The sequence below is a fragment of the Simochromis diagramma genome, unplaced genomic scaffold, assembly GCF_900408965.1.
Source record: "Simochromis diagramma unplaced genomic scaffold, fSimDia1.1 OVJJ01000753.1, whole genome shotgun sequence".
Lineage (NCBI taxonomy): Eukaryota > Metazoa > Chordata > Actinopteri > Cichliformes > Cichlidae > Simochromis > Simochromis diagramma.
In genome coordinates, this window is record NW_024387523.1 from 20,758,891 (window position 1) to 20,782,540 (window position 23,650).

At 39.1% G+C, this 23,650-nt stretch overlaps 1 protein-coding gene across 1 annotated transcript in view; it reads left to right on the top strand.

The window, feature by feature from the left end:
- kcnk9 (potassium channel, subfamily K, member 9) overlaps positions 1–22,761 on the top strand; it is a 53,478-nt gene extending 30,717 nt beyond the window's left edge. Inside the window, exon 2 of the mRNA XM_040021488.1 lies at positions 13,986–22,761. Within this exon, the coding sequence (XP_039877422.1) occupies positions 13,986–14,863 (878 nt within the window). The 3' untranslated portion in view covers positions 14,864–22,761. The remainder of the gene's footprint in view (positions 1–13,985) is intronic.
- The last annotated feature ends 889 nt before the right edge of the window (positions 22,762–23,650 follow it).

Here is a 23,650-nt window from a genome sequence, read left to right on the forward strand (position 1 = left end):
TAACAATTCACATACAGAATTAATTTCTTTTTATTTATCAGTAAATACTGGTGCAGGCAGTGGAACAGTTTCTCTGACCTTGAGAACTTTTCCTGACAAGAAATGCTTCAGTGAGAATGCAGGCAATGTGAGGTTTTGATATGATGAAGTAACTGAAGTAATATCGCAGTCGACTGGTGCTCGAAATCCCTTATTGCAATCTATTTTTAATGAGGCGATTTCTAATGTTGCTTTTCCAAAAAGTCACATTTGTTTGGGGTGTTGTATTCATGTGTGTTACACATTATTCTCTCAGCAAACTGAGACACATTTACATGAGGGAATAATGGATTGTATTAGAAGCAGGGTGACAGAAAAATTCAAGGAATAATTACAGTACCGGTCAAGGTGGCTGGGCCATCAAAATATGACCAAGACAGAGTTCACTGTCACATTTATAGCAACAGCCCAAATGGATTCTTTAAACCAGGGGTGTCGAACTCCAGGCCTCGAGGGCCGGTGTCCTGCAGGTTTTAGATTTCACCCTGGGTCAGCACACCTAAATCAAATGATTAGTACATTACCAGGCCTCTGGAGAACTTCAAGACATGTTGAGGAGGTCATTTGGCCATTTAAATCAGCTGTGTTGGATCAAGGACACATCTAAAATCTGCAGGACAATCTGCCTGGAGTTCGACACCTGTGCTTTAAACAATGGCAACAATTGTCCCAAATTCATTTTTGTTCAAATTTGAGAACAAACTGGACAGAGATGGGATGGAAAGGAGTGGTTTTATTTGTGAATGTTAGCATGGATTTTCATTGGCGCTGAGAGTTTTAGGCAAACTGCAGACTGTCAGTCTCAAATAGTCCAATAATTTCTTTCTTTCTGCAATTCAGAGGGATATCTTTGGAAGACGGCCAAACTCTTTGACCTGGCTTATATTGGGGGGCTGGGGTCGTCCTCCTGTCAGCCAGATGACAGTTGTGCTCCATGGTTCTGAGAAGAGCTGCTTTGGTGTTTCCAGATATGGCAGCAACAGCAAAGATGGTTGCCTGTGACATTATTTATTTTTCTTGGATGGGAATAGTGTAGGCTAATAACCTACTGAGGTTTCAAAAGGTGATGTGATGGGACAAGGAAGTTAATGTTCTGTGAGGGTATTGAACCCAGGCTAAAGGGGAGCTCCAAGAGAGACGCAGTGCCGCCTTGAGCTCTTGATTAGCTCTTTCGGTCTACCATTGTGGGTGGTATGTGTGTTTGTGTATGGAGGACTGCGGCAAAGTGAGGGGGCATTTGAGGGGTCTTAGCATTTATGTATTGAACTGTGTTAAACATTTGGTGTAGGCTTTGGTGAGTGGGACATATTTTTTCAACCAGGGAAGCCAAAATCTGGTCATGTAGACCTAATAGAAGGAATGCGTCTGCAGGGTCCGGAGGCTGGCCAGATTATTCTGTCATATTTAAGTGTTATCTGGACCCAATAACATAGTCAGACTGCTGACTAGCGCTTTAAACCATTTATTGAACAGAAGAGAAGCTGGATCAAAAAACAGGTTAATGACTCAGGAGGGTGAGTTCATTATGGCAGTGGGGCAGGAGACGAGAGATAGACTCAATAGAGGCCAAGGTGGGTTTGAAAGTAATCCAAAGGGTAGCTCAAAAAAAGAGTGGCTCACTTGACATTTCTTGGAACTGCTGATTTGGAGGGGCTGTTGTCAGTGAGGTGGGTGTTGGAGGCAGAGTTGATGACTTGGTGGAGCGCGCAGGCAGGTCTGTAGCAGTTTTCTTGATTGGCAGTCAGTTTTAGAAAAAACAATTCAACTGCACAGATGACTCCGTGAAGAAAATATGAGTCAAAGTACAGCGGAGCTGAAATAGGAGATGATGCTAGAGCAGAAAAGGATTTAAATGAACAAAAAGCACGAACACTAAGAACACGGAAGGCCTAATTAATACTGTGCGATACTCTTATTGATATGATACCAAGTAAATACAGGGTCAGTATGGCTGATACTGATACTTTTAACTTATAAAGGCAGCTTATGTAGGGGAGAGCAGTGTGTACATACGAGATGACTCATCAGTTTGCTAATTCTGAATGCATTTTATGACCACTAAATCATTGTGATTTTTACTTTCCACAGTAATTAGTTAACACAACAAAGCACATTTTCAGCTTTTCATTTTGTTTTGGGGTTTCTTTAGACCTGGAGCGTGAATGTGTCTGTCTCTAAAACACTTTGGGTCAACTTCTGTTGATTAAATGTGCTATAGACTATAAATAAAATAGACGTGACAGTCAAGGCAAAGACATTTCATAGTGCATGTTTGAGGTACATTTTTTCATTCCTCTCATCCAAAAAAAAATTAACACAATTCCTTGAGCTACATCCTGAACTTATAAAAAAGTTAAAAAGTATCAAACCTATCTCACTAGTATCGACCTGATACCAACACCAGCGTTTGTATCGATGCTATCGATATTTAGCTCGATCCACCCGCCTCTATAAATTACCACTATATTGGTGACAACAATTTCGCAGAGGGCAGTAACGCACGGTCACTTCTTACATATCTGGAGGTGAAGACAGTGCAACACAGATGTGGAAGGAACTCCCAATAGAAAGCAGCTTCGCCTGCAGAGAGCCTGAAGGAACACCAGCCCACATCTCCACCTGTGAACAAGAGAGAGGGAGCAAAAGCGGGGAAACCCCCCAAAAAGAAAACACATGCCTGTCTGGACCATAACAAATAGATCTAAATGACTAAGTGAAATTTGGAAGGTGTCATTCACAAACAGGAACTTGTCTACTAGAGGTTGCTGTAATGTTCAAATAATGAAAAGGAATGGATTGAAATCTGGTAAATGGACTAGTTATTATATAGCGCTTTTTTACTCTACCTGAACACTCAAAGCGCTTTGAAATCTGGTCATTGGACAGATCATTTGAGTTTTGAGTATAGTGAAGTTAGTGTCATGTTCAAGTGTCTAAAGTGTACCAACAAAATATCCCCCACGCCATTACAGCACCACCACCAGCCTCACTGTTCATTCAGATTAGATTTAAGCATTTTTGTTTTTTTATGCCAAACTTGGTCCCTATGATCTGAATGTTGCAGCAGAAATTAAGACTCAGCAGACCATGCAATGTTTTTCTTCTTCTATGGTCCAATAATGGTTAGTTAATTAAATGGTAAATGGCCTGTATTTGTATAGCGCTTTCAGGACCCCAAAGCGCTTTACACATCCAGTCATCCACCCATTCACACATGGTGATGGCAAGCTATATTGTAGCCACAGCCTGGGGCGCACTGACAGAGGCGAGGCTGCCAAACACTGGCGCCACCGGGCCCTCTGACCACCACCAGTAGGCAACGGGTGAAGTGTCTTGCCCAAGGACACAATGAACGAGACTGTCCGAGCCAGGGCTCAAACCGGCAACCTTCCAATTACGAGGCGAACTTCCAAGTCTTGAGCCACAATCTTTGCCTAAGTTTCCCACTCTTAGTCATCAGCAGTGGCACCCAGTGGGCCTTTTGCAGCCGTAGCCTTGCCTGGTTCTAGGTTGGACATGTCGTGGTTGTAACAAGTGGTTATTTGAGTTTCTGTTGCTTTCCTCTCTCTATTCTTTTACCTCTGACACCAGCGGAGGATTTTCACCCAGAGAACTGCTGGTCACTGCTCACATTATTTTGGACCATTCTGTATGAATCCTAGATGGTTGTGTGGGAAGATCCCAGTAGATCAGCAGTTTCTGAAATATTCAGACCAACCCCTCTGGCATGAGAACCACTCACCATAGTCAGAGTCACTTAAATCACCTTTCTTCCTCATTGTGATTACTACAGCCATCAGAAGGTTCTGTGTAGAACTCTCAAATAAAAAAGAGGTCCAGCATAAACACCACCAGGAGGTTTCCATGTGACACGTCTTCTGCTACATAGCCTAAGACCCTGCTTCATATGATTTGAAGACGGTGGTCAAATGCTTTTAGGAAAGTTTTCTTTAGAGCTGATAGTAAATCTCCACCTTTGTAACTTCCAATTTCTTGAAATCCTTATCAGGACTTGAGAACAGGATGTTCTAAATGTTCCCTGCCTCGAAGTTTAACTTTCTGTAAGCCATGTAGCACCCTTGCTTGTCGTGATAGTTGATGTTAGCTGCTTTTTCTTTTCTTTTACATATAACATGATGCTTCATAAATTTGTTATGTACACTGGTCATTGCAAGAGGCAAAACAAGCACTGTTTTACAAAAAATATTGGTTCCTGACTTTAATGTGAATGTAATTTCAGTCTATATGTTTTCTGCTCTGTCATACTGCACTCACGGAAAGTTTCTGAATAAGAGCATTGGACAAAACACTTAAAATGTAAATGCGATCTTTCTACATGGCTGGCAGGCATCTCTGATATCAGTGGAATTGCCTCTTTGTCAGTGTACAATTCTACATTTGACATTTTTTTTCCTTAACAACAGAGTTAAGCTGACTCGCAGCTGAAAGACCATAACCATTATGGTACCATAACAAAGTGGAATTGTAGGGAGACTTGTGTTTCAAAAAGCACTGATAATGAAAGGTTCCCTGCCTGTAGCAGGTAACCATGGTGTTTCCACTTCCCAGACACATTAAGCTCTTGTTGGTGACGTGGTGGAGACTCAGGCAGAGAGCTGAACAAGGTGTTCTCACCTCTGCGCTCTCTGCTCTTCTTGACCTTCATTAAAATGCCATGGCCTGTAGCAATTAATGCCACCAGGGCACCTGAAATAATGTGAGGCAGATTAACCTCGGGATCAAATGACCAAAAGGCAGTTGGTTTAAGCAACTGCTTGACACTTGTAGAGTTACTATCCATCTTGTATGTGAATACTAACGAGGGACTACCTTGATAGTGTTATGAATTATGGATGATACATGTTATATAACCAGCTTTGTGTGAAAATGAAAGACAACCTATAGAGAAATAGCTGCTCATTCACAGCAGTCTCTTTGCATAGACAATCATATGATTAGAAAATAACTTTCTAGCTCTAATTATTGTTGTTTTTTGCCATTATAATTTATTCTCTCGTTCCAGTCAAAAATACATGCCCTCATTTCCAATGTGATGCAAAATCAGATTTCAAACTGTAACATATAAAATGTAGGTAGAGAATACAATAGAATAAAAATGAAACTGCTTTGTTGCACTGTTATGGTTTTGATTCATCAGCCTTGTTTACCGACGCAGCAGGTGGTCGTTTAACTTCCTAATATCCATCACGTAGCACATCTAGGGTGAAGTTTAGGTTTTGTTTTATGTTTTAAATGCTCACGTTTTCAGAAAGTTCATGTTATGAATAAAGTCTCTTACATTTTGGCATGCAGTTTTTCTGTTGAAAAATGTTCCTATTGGATGTTCCAAACAGGGAATATCTCCATTGAAAATGGCGGACATTACCAAACCCTGGCCCTAGCCGTACCTTTGATGAGTCAGCAGTGATCTGGTTTACGTGGAAGAGGATAAAGTAAAAAATGTCTGATAAACCAGAACAGCACTAACAAAGTTTGTAACTACTTTAGTTGTTGTACTATATGTACAATATGACATAATACATGGTTACATTGTAACCTTGGTTCTCTTGGAGAACTCCCTTATATTTTCTATACATAAATGATCAGAGATGGGCAGTAACGCGTTACAGTAACGCATACTTTTTTCAAGTAACGAGTAATGTAAGGGATTACTATGCAAAAAAGTAATTAGATTACTGTTACTTTCCTGTAAGTATGCTGCATTACTGCGTTACTAAACCGGCGTGATTTTGTGAGAGTGTCTCATGACAATGACGTAAGCACGTGCAACGCCCGTGGCAGCAACAGAAGTGTGCAGATCAACAATGGATAATATGGAGTGCAGGAGAGAGTATGACTGTGCAGCACTTAAAGCATGGATGTACTGACATTACTTTGAGTTTAAAAAAGTGACAAAAACATTAGTGTCCGCTGTAGACTCTGCGTGGGAAGAAAACTTCTTTCTACAGCGAAAAATTAAACCTAGCACGCTGCCACGGGAATGTGAAATTCACAGAGAAACCCCCGGATCCTCCCACTGACATGACCGCTGCTGTTCCGGGCAAAGCTCCACCCGCCCCACTCCTGCTAAACAGGTGACAAGAGATTTAAGAGCGACTTAGTGCCGCTGAATCTTTTATTTTATTTATTTTCTGCTGTGTTTTACTTGCATCTATTTGAAAGCGTGTAAACACAAAACATTATTTTATATGCTGGAATATGCAGAAAATAGGTTTAAATGTTAAACAAATTTCTTCAAGTCAAAGACAGTTATTAGAATTTAATGTTTGCTTAATGCAATGTGCATAAAGCTAAAAGATTAAAACTAATAAAACAATTTTTAAAAAGAGGCTTTCCATTTGATTCAATTTTAAATGATGGATTATGCAGAAAAAGTAGAGTTGGGATGACGGGTCTATTACTTTATGACAGGTTGTGTGTCATGTTTTTAAAAAGTAACTAAGTAACCGATTACTTTTGAAAAGAAGTAATCAGTAAAGTAACAGGATTACTTTTTTGGAGAAGTAATCAGTAATTAGTAACTAATTACTTTTTCAAGTAACTTGGCCAACACTGTAAATGATATGCCCTTTTACATATTGGAATATGTAAGAGATGTATAATGAGTATAATGAGTATAGAAAGAGCCTTAATGTGGTGCACACTGCTGTTAAACACTTGAATCTAAACTTTCCTATAGGTCTTCATGTGACTGTGAAGGCCATAATACATTTTAAAACTCCTCAAACGTTTCAGTGACCTCTTGGGATCTTTTAACTGATCAATTTCCAAGCAGCTGCCAGGGTTTAAGCATCACAGTTAAAATACAGTTTTGGGACTGTTGTCCTCTGTCAAAATGTTATTCTTTTTAAGTTATCCTAAGAATATTTTCTATAAACTTTAACTCTGATATTTTATTTTTTACCCATGAATATTTAATGCTCCTGACAAACACTTTCCAGATTTGTGTTATTTGAGGGATTATGTTTGACTCACGAGCAGATCAGAGACTGACAATTCTTTCAGGGTGTAGGTTGGTGGTTAATTCATTAAGCCAGTCTACGACTGTGGGATGGTCCCTTTTCTTCCCATACAGGAAGAATTGTAATAATAGAATGATATAATAATTGGATTTAGGCAGCCAGCTGTGTCAGTTTCGAGTTTAAGCAACAATGACTCACACTCACAGAGACCTATGGATTCACATTGTGGGTGTGGGCAGACATTCAAAAGAAGTCATAGTAAAGTGGATTGGATCCAAACAAAGGTTGAGTCATCCAAATTTATCACGAAAGCTGCTTTGGTATATTCAGAAGTGTGTAAAACATAAGAAGCAGTTTGGAGGTGAGTGTGCTGAGCAATAGGGGGTGTGATACATTTGTTCGCTTATAGATTGAATTTTGAGATTGTTTCAAAATACATTTACATTTTTTTAAAGGGTTATACGCAACTCTTTTGTGTATATATTTAATGCAGTGATATACATCTTTGTATCTGTCTCATATTTGTTGTGAAACTGAATGAAAATGAAAAACACTGTTTTGGTAGATGATTGAGTCATACTAACATACTCCCAATAATATGTTTTATTGTCATCTAGATCACTGCATATATTGGGATGATTTGTACCTTATGAAGATCAGACTACTTCTGTACCCTAATGCAGGGGTGCAAATATGCACCTTTGTAAGTTATGTACTGATGTCATTACTGATTTCTATTCATTCACACTAGGAAATGAGCTGGTATTTGTGTAGTGCTTTTCTAGACTCCTTGACCTTTTATATTAGTGCTAAACCTTAGTACTGCTATGCTGCTGATTTACATGACATTTACAGAATGCAACCTGTCAGAAAGCATTATATGCTTTTATTTAGCTTGAATAAACAGTAAAATTTGAAAAACATTTTTTTTGTTTTGGCTCCTGATATTGAACCTTAAAATCTAGAGGAAAGTGTGCAAATATGATTTAGTTATTAATGTTTTTTTCCTTATATAGCACTAACTTACTTCAACAGTCTCAGACGAAGATTTTATAGAGAGAAAACCAAACATCCTTATGAAGCAAGAGTAAAACAGTTGGCATTTTGTTAGCACATCCAATTCCAGGGGCAGAGAGAGGCAGACTTACATTACAGAGACACACAACGCTAACAGCATGCAGTTTTTAGAGTGTAAATATGCAGAGAGCATAGAAGAGAGATGCTGTGTGCATTGTGATGCCTATAGTGGCATAATTGAAGTGCTCTTCAGGGTCACCGGTCCTAACTTTAGGTTGTATCAAAAAGATAACTTAGAAAACCTTTTTTTTTAAAGACAGGCTGTGTGATTTCTAAACTCAAACTGAAGTTTTGAAGGTTACAGTGAGGAGATTAGGGCCAAATAGAACCTTTGAGTAGAAGGTTGTATTTTCAAGATCATGTATATTTTATATATTATTTGTCACCGATAATAGTCACTCATTTCAAATGTTTTAAACTGGTAAAAGGTTTGGGCTGGAGGCAGATTTGCTCTTGTAAAAGATGCAAAATGCAGTAATATGCAATGCCTTCTCTGAAAAACAATGTATACAATGAAATGTCAAGCGTAAGCAAAGATGTGGTTTCTGACACTTCATGTTATTTAGCACCAGGTTTGCTGTTTGACAAGCCAGTGTGATTTGATCAGCACTCTCAACAACTCCTTTAATTTCAGATAAAAAGCCACTTGAAATGTACACTAACACGCTGCCTCGATGCATACTGTGAAACATGGATGGAAATGCACCGTAGTGCCACGGCACTTGGTACACACATTAAAGTTCTGTATTATTTCTTTATTGTGGGAATTTTTAATTTGCTTGTTGCTTTATGGACCAGTATCTGCAAATCTAATTACATTTCCCCCCCATGAGAAAAGCGCTGTGGCGTTAATTAGCAAAACTGAACTAAGATGTCGAACAGTACACCTGCTGAACATCAGCACCCTGACAGCAAAGGCTCACAGAGACGATAGCATGGCTGGTGATTCGCAGACTAATTTCATCGTGGCTTGGTTGTAGAAAAAGGATGTAACATGAAAGCGCACTGATCTGCAGCTTTTACCTCCTCCCACTCCAGACGACACTGACGCGACTTTCAGGAGGCACTTTTGTGTCGTCGTGTTATCAAACTTCCCACTGAGGTTTGTTCAAACATTTCAAGACTGAGTCAACAGATGTGCAGTGATACAGAAAACGTGTTCATACTGAAATATTCTAGGAGAGACGCTAAGATCACACACAGAATACTGAGCTTCTTTGTTCTTCTTTTTACATGTTAGCAGATGTTCCTCGTGTACCCTGTTTATGGAAATGCTTTAAAATAGAAAGTGTGCTCCTGTTACTAAAGCGATGCAATCAGCTGCTACATAGGTTATTGCAACCCTGAAATTTTAAAACGTTTTAACGGATTCCTGTCTAGGAGATAATTTCTCAAAGATATTTTAATGAGTCATATCAAATCAACATTTTGCAAATATGCAGCATCTCACTGAATGGATTGTGAGTTCGTCTACGTTTCAGAGTCACTTTGTGCTCCAGGCTGATAAGGCCGGTGTGTTTTACAAACAAATCCCGCCTGCTGCAGCTCCAGTCTCGTCTTCCTCCCCTTGAGAAGTCCTGCAGAAACACAACCCTCCTTTTTCATAACACGTCTTAATGTTTAATATTAGCGTGACCGGGCTCCTGTCCTATGCTTTTATCATTCATTAAAGTACGATTCACTTTCTGCTGTGCTGCGCACAAACACATGCATTCACCTGTGCACACATGAGCACAAAGCACCTGTGCATGGCACAGGCTCAGCGTGGCAGAGCAAATATGTCTGTTCCCAAGACAACGAGAGATAATAGAGTCATTATAACAGGACAAACAGATTACACAGTGCAATGCTGTCACGGACTCCACACAGCCCATCAGCAACATCAAAGAAATACTTTAAGACAGTTGGATAGTTTATCCGACATTTCACAACTTTTTTTTTTCGAGCTTGGAAATGGTTTTCGTGTGTGTCAGGAGTTACGCAGCAGGGACAAACTGGAAAAATGATAAGCTTTCCTGGATGTATCGTCTTATCAGTCCAAGATAGACGGCACCCAAGTGGATATTATTTGATACAATAAATGTCAGAGATGATTACTTTTACAAGTTAATATCCACTCTGTAGGTCTGTAGGTCATCTCTCTGAATCCCTGTAAAGCCCTGTTAATCTTCTGTTTATTGCCTTGGAAATACAAGGACACTAATGAATGCTGGAGCAACGAGAGCTCCGACTGACAGGACATCACTGTGGATATGATTTTATTGCTTTTTGCTTTTTTTCCCTTTTAATATCATTAGTCTTATCACTAACAGGTCCACGTTTTTAATAGTACATTGCTTTCACCATCAGACTGACATTTAGGTGCTTATCTGTCCAGATTTAAATAATAAAAAAAGGAGAATCCACACGAGCCTTGTTGGCAGAAGTTGAACCAATACCTATCACACTTCAACAAGTCTGTGACAGGAAGCTCAAATGACTGAACAGAAGTAGTTTTTAGTTGGCATAATGTCTTCGAGTGCAGCCCATAATGCTGAAAGATCATCTGTGGACGACGTTTGTGGTAATATACATACTCTGTCGAGTTGTAATCAAATGAAAGCTGTCACTTCTTCACAGCTGCTGCTGTAATTCATTACGTCCTAATTACTCGCTGAGAACAAATTTAAGCAATAAGAATCAATATCAATTAATTTGCTAATTTTGAGCAAGATTGGAAAAAGACAGATGGCTGGGTATACAAATCTGTCCTGAGATGTAATTAGAGTTGCCTAAGACTTTTGAGATGCCACAGGCATGTTTTTGCTATATTTTCCACATGACATTAACCCTGAAAAATATTTTTTCTCCTGCAATAATTAGTAAATAATATATGTATATGTATATGTATATAATCACATGATTAAGCAGTTGCAGATCTGCATGATATATATTTGCATTAATACTATACCTGTGTCGAAATAAGTCTGCAGTAAAATTTATTTTCCTTTTTTTAAACGTATCTTTTTGTAGTCCATATTTAAAGTAATCACTGCTCATTGTTCAACAGATTCAGTCGGCTCATTTGCAGCAACACTTTATGCACACACTTCCAACTTCACGGAAAGAATTTTCAAATAAGCTGTGCTGCAATGCAAAACAAACACCTACGCTCAGTGTTTTTACCCAAGTTTCCTGCTTCTAGATTTTACTCAGGAAGCTCAAATCCTTTTAAAGACGGAAATTCGAAATACTGGACTTTTATTTAACTAACAATACTGCCCCCACTTCCGTTTCATTATTAATCCCATTTAAGTTGGGAGGGGGATTAAATCGATTTGACCTGTTAAAACAATTTAAGCTGTCATAAAGTGAGAGGCTGTTGTCTGTTTCCTGTGAGTTTCACAATAGTCAGTAACACACATTCTTAAAGTGAAATTTATTGTAAGCAGTACTTTATTTTGAAAGAAGAAGCATGGCTGGTCTGGGCTCTCTGCAGTAAGGTTATGTTTAGGTGTGGTCTGTTGTTGTGCTGCAACATTATAGTACATCCTGCTGCATATCGTGTGGGGAGCCAACACTTTTGCACTGTATGAGTTTGATTATCGGAGTTGAATCAGGCTCGGGGCGAATTGAAAAATCAAGATTAATGTATATATTATTTTGTTTAGTTATGGGAAAAGGGTTTGATTTTCCCCCGACTTTAGTTTACTCTCTCATTAATGAACAAGCAGCAGATCTCAGACGTCTCTGTGAAAAATTAGACAGCCACTTTAATGCCAGTGCTTGGCACCAGATATGATCTGTAATTGCTCTTTTGTCGCAGATACCGACAAAGCTGATGTGGATACTAATCCTCGCGTCGATTGCTATTACTTTTATTGTATCATCAAGAAGATCTATCACTGCTTCAAGCTGCTTAAGTCAAATGACACATACTGTAAGTGTGTCATGTAAGTGTAATCAGACAAGACGAATATGCAGGATTTCTGGTTTTAATCTCAAGCGGGGAAATTTGATGTGTATAACATATTAGTGGGTTGAGTGGTTATATATTATTTTAGATTATTTAAAGCAAACTTAAACCTGTGTAATCAAGTTTGTGTTTTGTTTTTTGTTGTAAGGCAGGAGCACTTGTGGCTGTGGAACAGATTGGCAAATATCTGCTTGTTTGCATGTTTGGATTTATTTACCGTTGCATTGTTTTGCTAGTATCCACATCGCTTTTTCTCACATTTTGGTCTTCATCTTCTTATTAATTATTTAATTTATTTATTTATTAATTTGTATGGCTCAGTGCTCCACTTTGCCAACCCACTTGCTGTGAAATTTTTTAGATTGTACCCAAAAAAGCCACATAAAAGAGCGGTTGAAGCTAGAGTATGCTAACAATAAAACCAAAATAATAAACTAAAAAAAAAACCCCAAAAGATACATAAATCCAATGAGAGCTATTGATTGGTTGAGAACCATAAATCAAACTAATCAGCTAGGTTAGCAAGGTGTTTTCATAAACTCACTGTATTAATAAATGCAATGCTAATTTTAGCTAGCAAAGATAGGCTAGGCTTAGAATAGGCTTAAAACATGCTAACGCTTGATAAAGCATAACTGAATAAATAATTAAAGAATGACATATTAAAAAATTTACCACCAGCAGTGGTCTTATCAATTGGCATTTGAAACCAAGAATATTTGCTGTGAACCTGTTTATTTCTGGTGTAAAAGTGATCATTTTGCCAGAGGGATCGGTTGTCATTAGCTCCCTTTTGGAGTTAGCCTCAGTTTGAAGAACTTCAACTTTCAGCACCATACTGGCTGTTTTGTATAGCATGGGAGGTTGCTGTTTAGTGATAATTTAATTCTAATTTCTTAAGTGCACTCGGCTCCTTTCATATTACGCGCAAAAATAATGACAGTGCAGTTTGGAAAAAAAAAAAAATTCAACCACTTAAACTCTGCCATAGGATAAGGCAACATTTGAAATCTTGCTTAATGCATTTCTTTAAAGTCCACTAATGAAACCTCAGGTCAGGAACACACATTGCATATGGAAATATAAATGCTTCGATTGCAAATCAGATTGATCCAGCCAAGTTTGCTTTCAGCCTTAGCTAAACACATGCCTGTGTGGGTGGACGGGCATATGGGAAAAGACAGAATCACAATTCAAATTCAAAACACAGAACATTAAATGTTTTTTTATGTATACGGTACACCAAAAATATTATGTCTCTGTTTGAAGGTCAGTTGTTGAAGCGATACACATGCCAACTGATGGTGGGTGTATCTTGGCTAGGACTTTGGTGTTTAATACTTGCAGCTAAAGGCTTTGCTAGAGGAGAGATAATCAATATGACGCTCTACAAGTTTCATTCATATTGCAATCTATGAAGTAACATTCAATTACAATTCATGCACTTAAAATCAATTACACTTCATTTAGAAACCCAGTTGAATATGGTGTATCAATCCTATTGTTTGCCCCACAGGTTGATTTCCAATAGTCTGTTTGTGTGTGAGTCAGCAGCTTGTGGTCTAAAGATAAAGTCTAATTAAGCTAAAAGCTTCACTGGCTCCCCCATGACTCTTTTCCAATCCTTCCTCCAAACTGTTTTACCTCGCCGGAAACTTCAGACTAATTGGACGTCCCTCCTGCCATAATCTTTGAGCCCAAATAAGATTAATGAGCAGACGCATTTCTGTGGCATGTGCCTATTCAATACCTCTTTTGGCACGGCTTGCAGACTCTTTAGAAGATTTCTTGCTTGGTCATGTTTGTCAACAAAAGCTGATCTGGGGCTTTTTGAGTATACAGTTACAGTAGCACTGGTGGCATCAAAACCAGCCCGGACTTGACGTCTTTCCGCATCACTAATTTCTGCTGTCTTTCTGCTCTCTTCTCAGGCTACGGGCACGCGGCGCCAGGGACCGATGCAGGAAAGGCCTTTTGCATGTTTTACGCCGTCCTGGGAATCCCTTTGACTCTCGTCATGTTTCAAAGCCTGGGCGAGAGGATGAACACTTTTGTCAAGTACCTTCTGAAACGCATCAAGAAGTGCTGCGGCATGCGCATCACTGATGTGTCCATGGAGAACATGGTGACGGTGGGATTTTTCTCCTGCATTGGCACGTTGTGCATCGGGGCCGCTGCATTCTCCCATTATGAGGACTGGAGCTTCTTCCAGTCTTACTATTATTGCTTCATCACATTAACAACTATTGGCTTTGGGGACTTTGTGGCCCTTCAAAAGAATCGGGCCCTCCAGAAGAAACCCCTTTATGTGGCCTTTAGCTTCATGTACATCCTGGTGGGCCTTACGGTCATCGGGGCCTTCCTCAATCTAGTGGTGCTCCGTTTCCTGACTATGAATAGTGAGGATGAGCGGCGGGATGCCGAGGAACGGGCCTCACTCGCCGGCAATCGGAACAGCATGATCATCCACATCCAAGATGAATCGCTGCACCGGGCACGGCGGCGACGGGAGCCATACCACGCAGAAGTGACTGATCTGCAGTCAGTGTGCTCCTGTATGCACTATCACTCGCATGACAGCCCTAGTCCGGGGATGGGAGGCCTGGGCTGTGCCTTTTCCCACAAGAACTCATTCAGCTCACAGCTGAACCCCAACCAGTACTTTCACTCGGTTTCCTATAGGATCGAGGAGATCTCGCCCAGCACCTTGAAAAACAGCTTCTTCCCTTCGCCCATCAGCTCGGTGTCTCCAGGCCTTCACAGCTTCACAGACAATCACCAGCTCATGAGGAGAAGGAAATCTATCTAGACCCCAACAACCACAGGACCATAAGTTTTATACACAAGGTCAAACATTTCCAATGCTGCTCCTTTACCAAATCTTATTTCAGCACTTTTTCCCTCCAGTTTGGTTGTATGTAATCGAAGTATTCTTGGGAAACTATTCAAGAACAGCAGGCGCGGACACAAGGGGATGCAAAGCATGAAGCATGGATGTCTATTTTTTCAAGAGATTGCTCCATTTAAGAACCAAACAACACAAACTGCAAGACTTTTCCTTATTACAGATTTACACTACAGAAATTGATATATTAACCTTTGGTTACATACCAAATGATGCACACTGGGGGAAATGCTATTTTTCAAAGGGAGTTGTTTCACCATAACTTGAAGCAGCATTTACCGTTATGTATGTTTCCATTGCCTCACTGCAGACAGAGAATTTAAAGTGACTTAAAGCATCAGGTATTGTTTTCTATAAGCAATCATGTATTTAAACGGATTCACAACACATCAAGCCAAAATACTGTTGCCAATATTAGCATGTGCATTAGCTGTCATTTAATAGTATGCCATGGTTTTTGTGACATTGTTTGCGTCTCTTTTCCAGAACATTTGTGTGAAAGGCATCTGTTTGTCTTTGATCAGAAAGGATCATGCTGCTGTTATTGATATTTCCTCCTGTTCTAGAAACATCAGATCTGGCCATAAAAGCTTTATTTTCACACACACACACAAAAATCAACCCTCAGTTCTTTTCCATTTAGACAGATTTTCCACTTTTGGGGTCTAACGTACCCAGAGTCTGATAATGATTTTTCCCTCCCGCTGACATTCATGCTAAATATGAGTTCAGTTAAAGTGCAGAGGCTTCTCTCTGCATTCATGATTTTGCGCAGATAATTAGCATTCAAATATGGTTAAAAATGTTTTTAAAGGCAGGTTTTTGTAGTAGGAGTTGCCTTAATGGATAACAATCCAGTGCAGCCACAAACTGTATAACAAATTGATGATTCAGTGCTTTGGCTTCCAGCCATTTGGAGGGCACACATAAAACTGATTCTAAAAAAATATTGCTCAATTTACTAAAGATGCAGCACAATTTCAGACTCTTAGTCCCTCGTATGGCTCAATACCCGGAAACAACTGACTCTTATGTTTTCCATAATGAAACCTATCTTTCATTTGACCTCGAATGGTGACTTTTTTTTTTTTACAAATTCTAACGCTAAAACATAAAAATAAAAGTTACCCCTAATAACATCACTCTGACATCAGCAGGGTTGTTTTTCTATACCTCGAAAAGCTTCATGAGCACCATAAGATCATAGACTCTAAATAGAAGATGGGAAAATTCACGATGACATCACCCTTTTTTTTTAATCAGACATCAGCAATGTGCAAAGTATACCTTGCTTTATCATTTGTTTTTCTCTAAATGAAACCACATTTGATAAAATAATGATCATGTTAAACTATTGAGATCCTAAGCTCAAGACAACCTTTACTGAGATCATAAATCAGCAGTAAGTTCATTTTTACGTGAACTTCACAGAGTCCTTTTTGCAACCAGAGGAGTCAGCACCCCCTGTCGATATTTGGAAGTAATGGCCAGCTTTTATTTTCAGTCTCTTAATGGCAAGTAAACTGGAGCATTATGGGAAATGTCGGTCACAACTATCAAGATGGGGGTCTATGAGTTAAGCTGAGAAAAGATCATTTATAGGATGTTTGAAAATCACAAATTAAGTCAGATTAATGAAGCTGGCATTACCGTGCCGTGATGTTGATGAGTGTAAGCGGACCCAGAGGGTGGAATTTTTGATAAGTGCAATTAAATTACTCCATCTGAATTTAGAAGCAGTGTATGTTTAATTACAGACACATATGAGCATGCTCCAAAGGCCTGCATAGTACATGATGCATGCCTGTAGCAGCTAACCCTGAGCGTGCTTCTGAAACCTGCACAAATGTAACCACGTAGGACTGAGAGCCCGAGTGCAAACAGTGACGGGGAGGCATGCAGATCTGAACTGACAACTCTTGAGATTTGGATACACTTTGGAGCCATTAGGGAAACACGGGGTGATAAACACACCAACAAGGGGGGAAAAGCTGAATAGTGAGAATGAATTAATAGGAGGGGACAGCTCAAGATTGTGAATAAGGCAAGCTTGATAACACCAGGATGATCCTTTCACTCTCAGCAAAATAACAGTAGAAGAAAATGGAGAGGGAGGATTCTTTTGTTGTCGAAAGGCTGATCTGAGGAAGTGCATGAACTTCAATGTAATGAATGGGCAGATCGATTTTTTCCATTATAACTATGTTAATTACAAACAATTAAGAATGATTTACCAAATAATGAACATTTCTTTTGATAAATCCCAGCAGTTATTTACCTCGCTTTATGACTTTTAATTCAAAAAAAGATTTAAATTTTCAATGAAACCCCCTTTTTCTTGATTTCCTGTAGGTGATGAATGCAATCCAAGAAGTCCAAGCGCACAGGCCAAACAAACCGATGTACATATCAAATTCTCATTTTGAAATTTTCAGAGAAATGCAACTTAGAAACATCATCTCCCTGACGCCTGTGTCTTGCCATGAGGCTAAGAAATACTTGATTAACTCTGGATGTTCATGTTGATTACCAGCCTGTTTTTAAGGTCCAATTCACATGTGTTTAAATTTCCATCATGTAAATTAGTCAGGATTGAAAATGCATTTTAACATGCAAATGTAAATTTAAGTGTATATTCTTTGTAAAGTATGGAGCAGGATGGCGAGAATTTTTTTTTAAGTTGCACAGGCCTGGGAGCCTTTTTATTCCCATAGCAGGTTATGTCATGTAAAAATCAATGAATACTTCTAGAAACCTGGTAAAACTTCTGCACTTTAACTTTCAAGTTAAAGCGTGACCTTCAGTATTCTCTGCAGCCTTGTGTTTAACAGGCTTTTATTAATTTCCTGGGTAGCTGAGCATGCCTCACAAGGTGAATGCCATTCTGTTTGGGCAAACGGTAAAAAGCTATGGATCCTATTCAGTCGTGACAAACATAGGCATGGAGTCTAAGAGAAGCCCTAAAAGCATTGTTTCATTATTGGAACTTTACTGGCTTTTAAACATTTTGTACAGCATATTTAGATAACAATCTTTGGAATAAAAAAAAAAGCCTTTTCATGGCTGAGATGCATATGTATTTTTACACATCAGCATATGTGCCTTGAAGAAACAGCAGTCAGTGTTTCTGTTAAAGTGGGCACATTTCAACAGCAGATCTGTTTGTACGTTACCAAATCTATTGTTAGACTATAGCAGTCTGGCTTCGGGCTAACAATAGAGCAGATGCGGTTACATAGAGACAGATTTCAGTCCTGATAAGTCGTATGATGATAAGGAAATCAACATCTGAACCCCACCACGCAGAGTCAGGCACTCACTCATTGACAAAGCAGACTGAATCACTTCCTAACTTTTAAAAGACACAATCATCTCATAATGGTTCAAAAGATTATTCTGGTGTATAGCAGCTTGGGTATCCTTCTCATAATGCTGGGTCGCTACTCCTCAGTAATAGTAACACTGTGCTTTCAGAGATAATTGCTGAGCTTTGCCACAACCTCCCACAATGAAGTCAGATGGTGCAAGAAACACAAGGAGTGTGATTATTTGACAGGTTTAAAGGATATAACATGGAAAGTTCAACATAACCCACAACAGGCCACAACAACAGAAAACTTATAGTATTAATTAAAAACACTACCCATAGCCAATGCTTCCCCTCAGCCTCCTAGAAGACACAACTGTGCTAGCAGTTTTCAGAATCCTACATCAGCTTACTATCAAGTTGTTGCATTCACAAGATTTTCAGAAAACTTGACGTCTGACTTTTGGGGTTAAGGTCACTGAGATTCAGATTCGGCTGAGATTTTTTTTTAGTAAATACACCTATGGCATCAATTTTTACCTCATTCACAAACTTAGGCGTTCACGCCATCTGCTCGCCCACACAGCAGGGTAATGACAATACCCCAAAAGCCTTTTACGGCTAAGGGGTAAATACTGACGCAAAGCTGACACAGCCTATTTTCGAAGCTGCATCAGCAATTTTTTGTGAACTTGAAAGAATCAGCTGACATTATCAACTTAAAACCATATTTAGCTATGTTTGGTAGCATGTGGGTACTTCAATTAGCTAATGCTGCAGCCACTCAGTGGTTAGAGATGGTGACATGACAAATTTATTGTGACTGCGTGCAACCAAGTCCGCGACCACTTGAAGTGAGATGCCATCTTTAAAGCGACCCTGATTTATCAGCAATAACATGGAGCTCTTGTTCTTGTTGCTATCAGTCTGCAATTGAATGGGGTCAAGCTGGTAACTACATACCAACATCTGTTTGTGATAATATGGAAATAAACTGATAAAATGATAAATTGTCATTTTACTGCAAAATACAAAATAGCCTTGTAACTGAAAGTGGCCCCCAGGCTAACACAGGTTAGGTAACCAGCTGGTTGCTGCAACTACTTTCAATTGATTGACAAACACAATCACAGAGTAACCACCTATTTTTCCTAGTCTCAATTAGGGTGGCCTCAATGAGGCGTCACTGAGCTATAAGAGGCAAGCTAAAACACACAAACCCCGTAGTCAATGTTGAGAGTCAGGAGCGTCAGTTTTAAGCTAACAGCTACTTAGTATCTTTGTACATTACCAATGAAAAAGGATATGTTGTGAGAAAGATTCTCCAGTAAACATGTTTAACATTACAGTTGGAGTCATGTATAGATCAATAGATCTACTGATCTATACAAAAGAACAATATTTACTCTTTCCCAAGATAAATATGCAGCTCCCAAGGTTTCTTGGATGTTATCACCTGCTAGTTAAGAACTTTGCTTGCTGTTTGATGCTTGGCAGATAGATTTCTAGCTAAAGAGCATTGAGACAAGAGCAGGGCCAGAAAATCAGCCATCCAAAATGCACAAACAAACTTAGCTTAGGGTGATGATGATTCATGATTCTTACTCCAAGTCCCCCGTTTTCTTTTTGTGGTTGTTGTTGTTTTCCCCCATTTTACTTAGTCATATAATCCCAATCAACCAAGGAAGCGGATGATGGAATTCCAGCTTAATGTCACAAAAATATATAAGGTCAGATAGTGAGACAGCTGTATGCGTCATTGATTTTGATCTCTTTGGGGGATTTGTTGATAATATGAAACCTTAATAAAGCTCAAGGTTATCTGAATGTACTTGAAGAGTACACTGAAGAGAAAACAACTGTTCTTTTTGGACTTTGTTGTTGAGACGTTTCAGTGCTTCCTCCTCTCACCTGTTACTCTGAGAATGCAGTACACCAGAATGATCGTTACCATTATCGAGATCTATCATTACCAGAACACTGATAGGGTTAACCAAATATCTACGCTCACTAAGTGATCAGTGGCATCTGCTTTGCTTCCACTTTCACAGTAAAACCTTTCCAAGCAGCATTTCTGGGGAATGTATCAGCCATAATGGATCATTTTATTTTTTTTTATTTTTGAATGGAAGAAGCAAACAAATTAACTCATTTAATCTTCATGAGCTGCAAGTCAGATCGTTTTTCATCCCCCTCCCACATGCGTTCATATTACTCTGATTTTTCAACCACCACGTCACATGTCACGCTGATGGTCCTCGACTGAATGTTACTCTGTAACAGATGCAGACGGCACGGAGAAACAGCCGCACACGCCATTGCTCTCACCAGACAAACACGGCTGCATATTGTCTTCTGCCACGTGGGGTCATACGATACGGAGGTGATTTGATTCCCGTTGGTCATTGGCTGCTGCTTCTTTTTACGGCATCCCGTATGTGGCCATGCTTGGCTTCCAGGTGTTCCTTACTGCATGTGGCAGTATGTGCAGGCCATTTCTCTGTCAACAGTGCCATGTTTATCTACGACAGGGACAAAGAGACACAAATTGCACTACTATCTGTGTAATAATAGAAAGTGTGTTCCATAACTTCTATTTGTGAAATATCCTTTGCAATAGGTTCTTCTGTAGGTCTGATGAACAAAAAAATACCATGTACCATATTCCTTACAGGAGATTATAGCCCATCTTGCTGGTAATCATGTGGTTTGAGGCCACTGACGTCCTCTGTTGCAATTTTGAAACTGATGTCTGTACAGTGCTCTCTGGTGTGGCTCTCTTTTCAACATTTAGAGAAGAGATCGTTGAGATTTGTTCAGAGTGCAATGAACATTTTACATAACATTTTACATTTGTATGTTTTCTTTTTTCTTTCTTTCCTTTTTTTTTGGTGAGTGTGTGTGCATGATTTGGTGTGGGTGACTCACTGGGTTTGAACAGCCTGGGTGAAGCCATAACACACTTGAATAAAAATGATGAGCCTCCTTCTGAAAGCCTCTGTCTTCTTGTAAGTGCTTAACATCTCCAACTTTGAAGTCATTTTACCAAAATCCAAGAAGAGTTTTTCATTTCGAGAACAAAATCCAGTCCGGGGAGTTTCATTGTTACATATTCATTAAACAGCTGCAGGCAAGTTTATCAAACTCATTTGTGATCAAATTTTCTCAAAATTTACAACATGTTGTTGATTTATCTTTTAAGAGAAAGTTTAGAGAAGGTTCTAAGCCGGAAGCAACTAAAACCCCCAAAGTATTTGGTTAAAAAAATTAAAAATTAAAACTATGAAGAGAGAGGTCTTAAGTACTTGGGTGGTCAGACAAGGATCAGAGCAAATCTCAGCTGCAGGAGAAAATAAATGATAATTGTATGCAAACCAAATCACCATGCCTGTGCTTAAAATATTTAAGTTTTACTTTATTTCCGTAAGTGTCCATGTTAAAGGGATTATATTAACCTATTGAGAAATATGCTCATTCAGTTTCTTCCTGATGAGATTATTGATATCACTTCCAGGACTGCTTAAAGCAGAATAATAGCTTAATTTATTATAAAAACTAAAACCATGGGGAAAAACTAGCCTTCCAAATTTGTGCATTTTAGAAAACAAATGAGTAGAAACAAAGATACTTAGCAAGAATATTTAAGGTTATGTGCTTTTTTATTGAGATTTAGAGGTGTTCCGGGGTCAGCTTTGCATAGAGCCTAACTGGCTATTTGACATTGTTTCCGGTTCCTATGACAAGAAAGCAAAAAAGGACACTGCAATGAAAAGATGATGGTGATTTCCATTCTTCAGTCATTCATGTTTGGTGGTATGGTTTTGCTTTAGGTTAGACACATGTGAGGGACCAAGCAGCAAAAGCATAGAGGACACAGGAAACATGTCTTCAGAAATGGGCTTTTAAAAAATTTTTTAACCCCCACAATAAGTTCAGAAAGACAAAGTTCAAAATATAATTAGTAGGCCCATAAAAGAGGTCAACTAAATACAACTCTAATAAAAAAATAACTTCCAGAAGCTTAAACAAACAAAGTAGACACAACTTAACTGGCAACCTAACCTAAACACAAAGACACAGGAGGGTCACCTTTGTAGTGGTTTGGCCAAACCATTTACACACAATAGGGGGAAACAAAAACAAACACCAATCCTAACTAAGCACAAAATAACATAACTAAATCTAAAACACCCCTGTTTCTAACAAGCACTTGGTTGGTCCGAAACAAACCAGGATAATATAACAGAAACATTTGTGATTACTGGCTAGTTTCTGTTGGCAGCCTAGATGCTGCATCCTGGACCAGTTAACAACCAAGAGAGGACTGAGAAATACAAAAGACAAGTATGTGTCTTGTCAAGACGAGAGAAAATTGAAGTGCGCACTCAAATTTCCAGTTTCAAAACTCAGACAGCAGTCAAAAATAACACCAAGATTCTTTATAGAGAACAAAAGCCTCAGTTTTATCAGAGTTGAGTTCGAGGAAATTTAAACACTTCCAATTAGTGATAGCATAAAAACATGAGCTGAGGTAGGAGAAGCTGTTGAGATGGTAGGAAATGGTAGGAAATTCCTTTAAAACTGTAAAGTATATCACCCAAAGACAACATATATATAGGAAACAGAATGGTGTCCAAGGACTGAGCCTTGAGGGACTCCACAAAGGAGAAGTCACATTTGTTTAAATATAAATTCTGAAATGTCTGTCAGATAAGTACGATGAAAACTATTTAAGAGCCAGAGACGCCTGGGACTTAACTTTTTAGTAAGTTTAGTCCTCTGCACATGACACAGTAATATGGTACAGCTTGTAAGCATTCAATTTTATGTTATGAAGGATTTCTGGTAGTCGCCACCTTCTTCTCTGTGAGTGGCTCATGTGGTGCAGCTGGATGTTTAGTAGGTGGGAGAATGAACAAACATCCCTTTTTATCCTCTTCCCACACCGTAGTAATTATACTGTCAGCCCTGAACGTCAGGCAACACAGAGGGCGACACAATAAGAACAGTGGCAGAGGGGCGTTGAGGCCTTCTCTTGGCGGTAAGCCTGTAATTTTGCATCTCAAATAATCATGTAAGCAGAGCCAAGTTGTTCTGCAGTGGTACCAACTCCACCACACCAATAATATGATGCAATAAGCAGGTGCTGACATTTCGTTTTTAGGGGAGGGATGCAAGAGAACAAGACAATGGAGAACAGGAGATTTTTAAAAAAGAATGATGATTGAGTCTGTCTGTACATTTGATGGTTCAACTAATCTCACACAAGTCTCATCCATTTAGGAAAAGTCTGCTTCTAAATACAGTGAATGAGGCTGATGTCGGAGCAATAGAGCTAAAATTTAAACCAAGCTGCAAAAGGAGGGTGATTACGATCTGCAAAT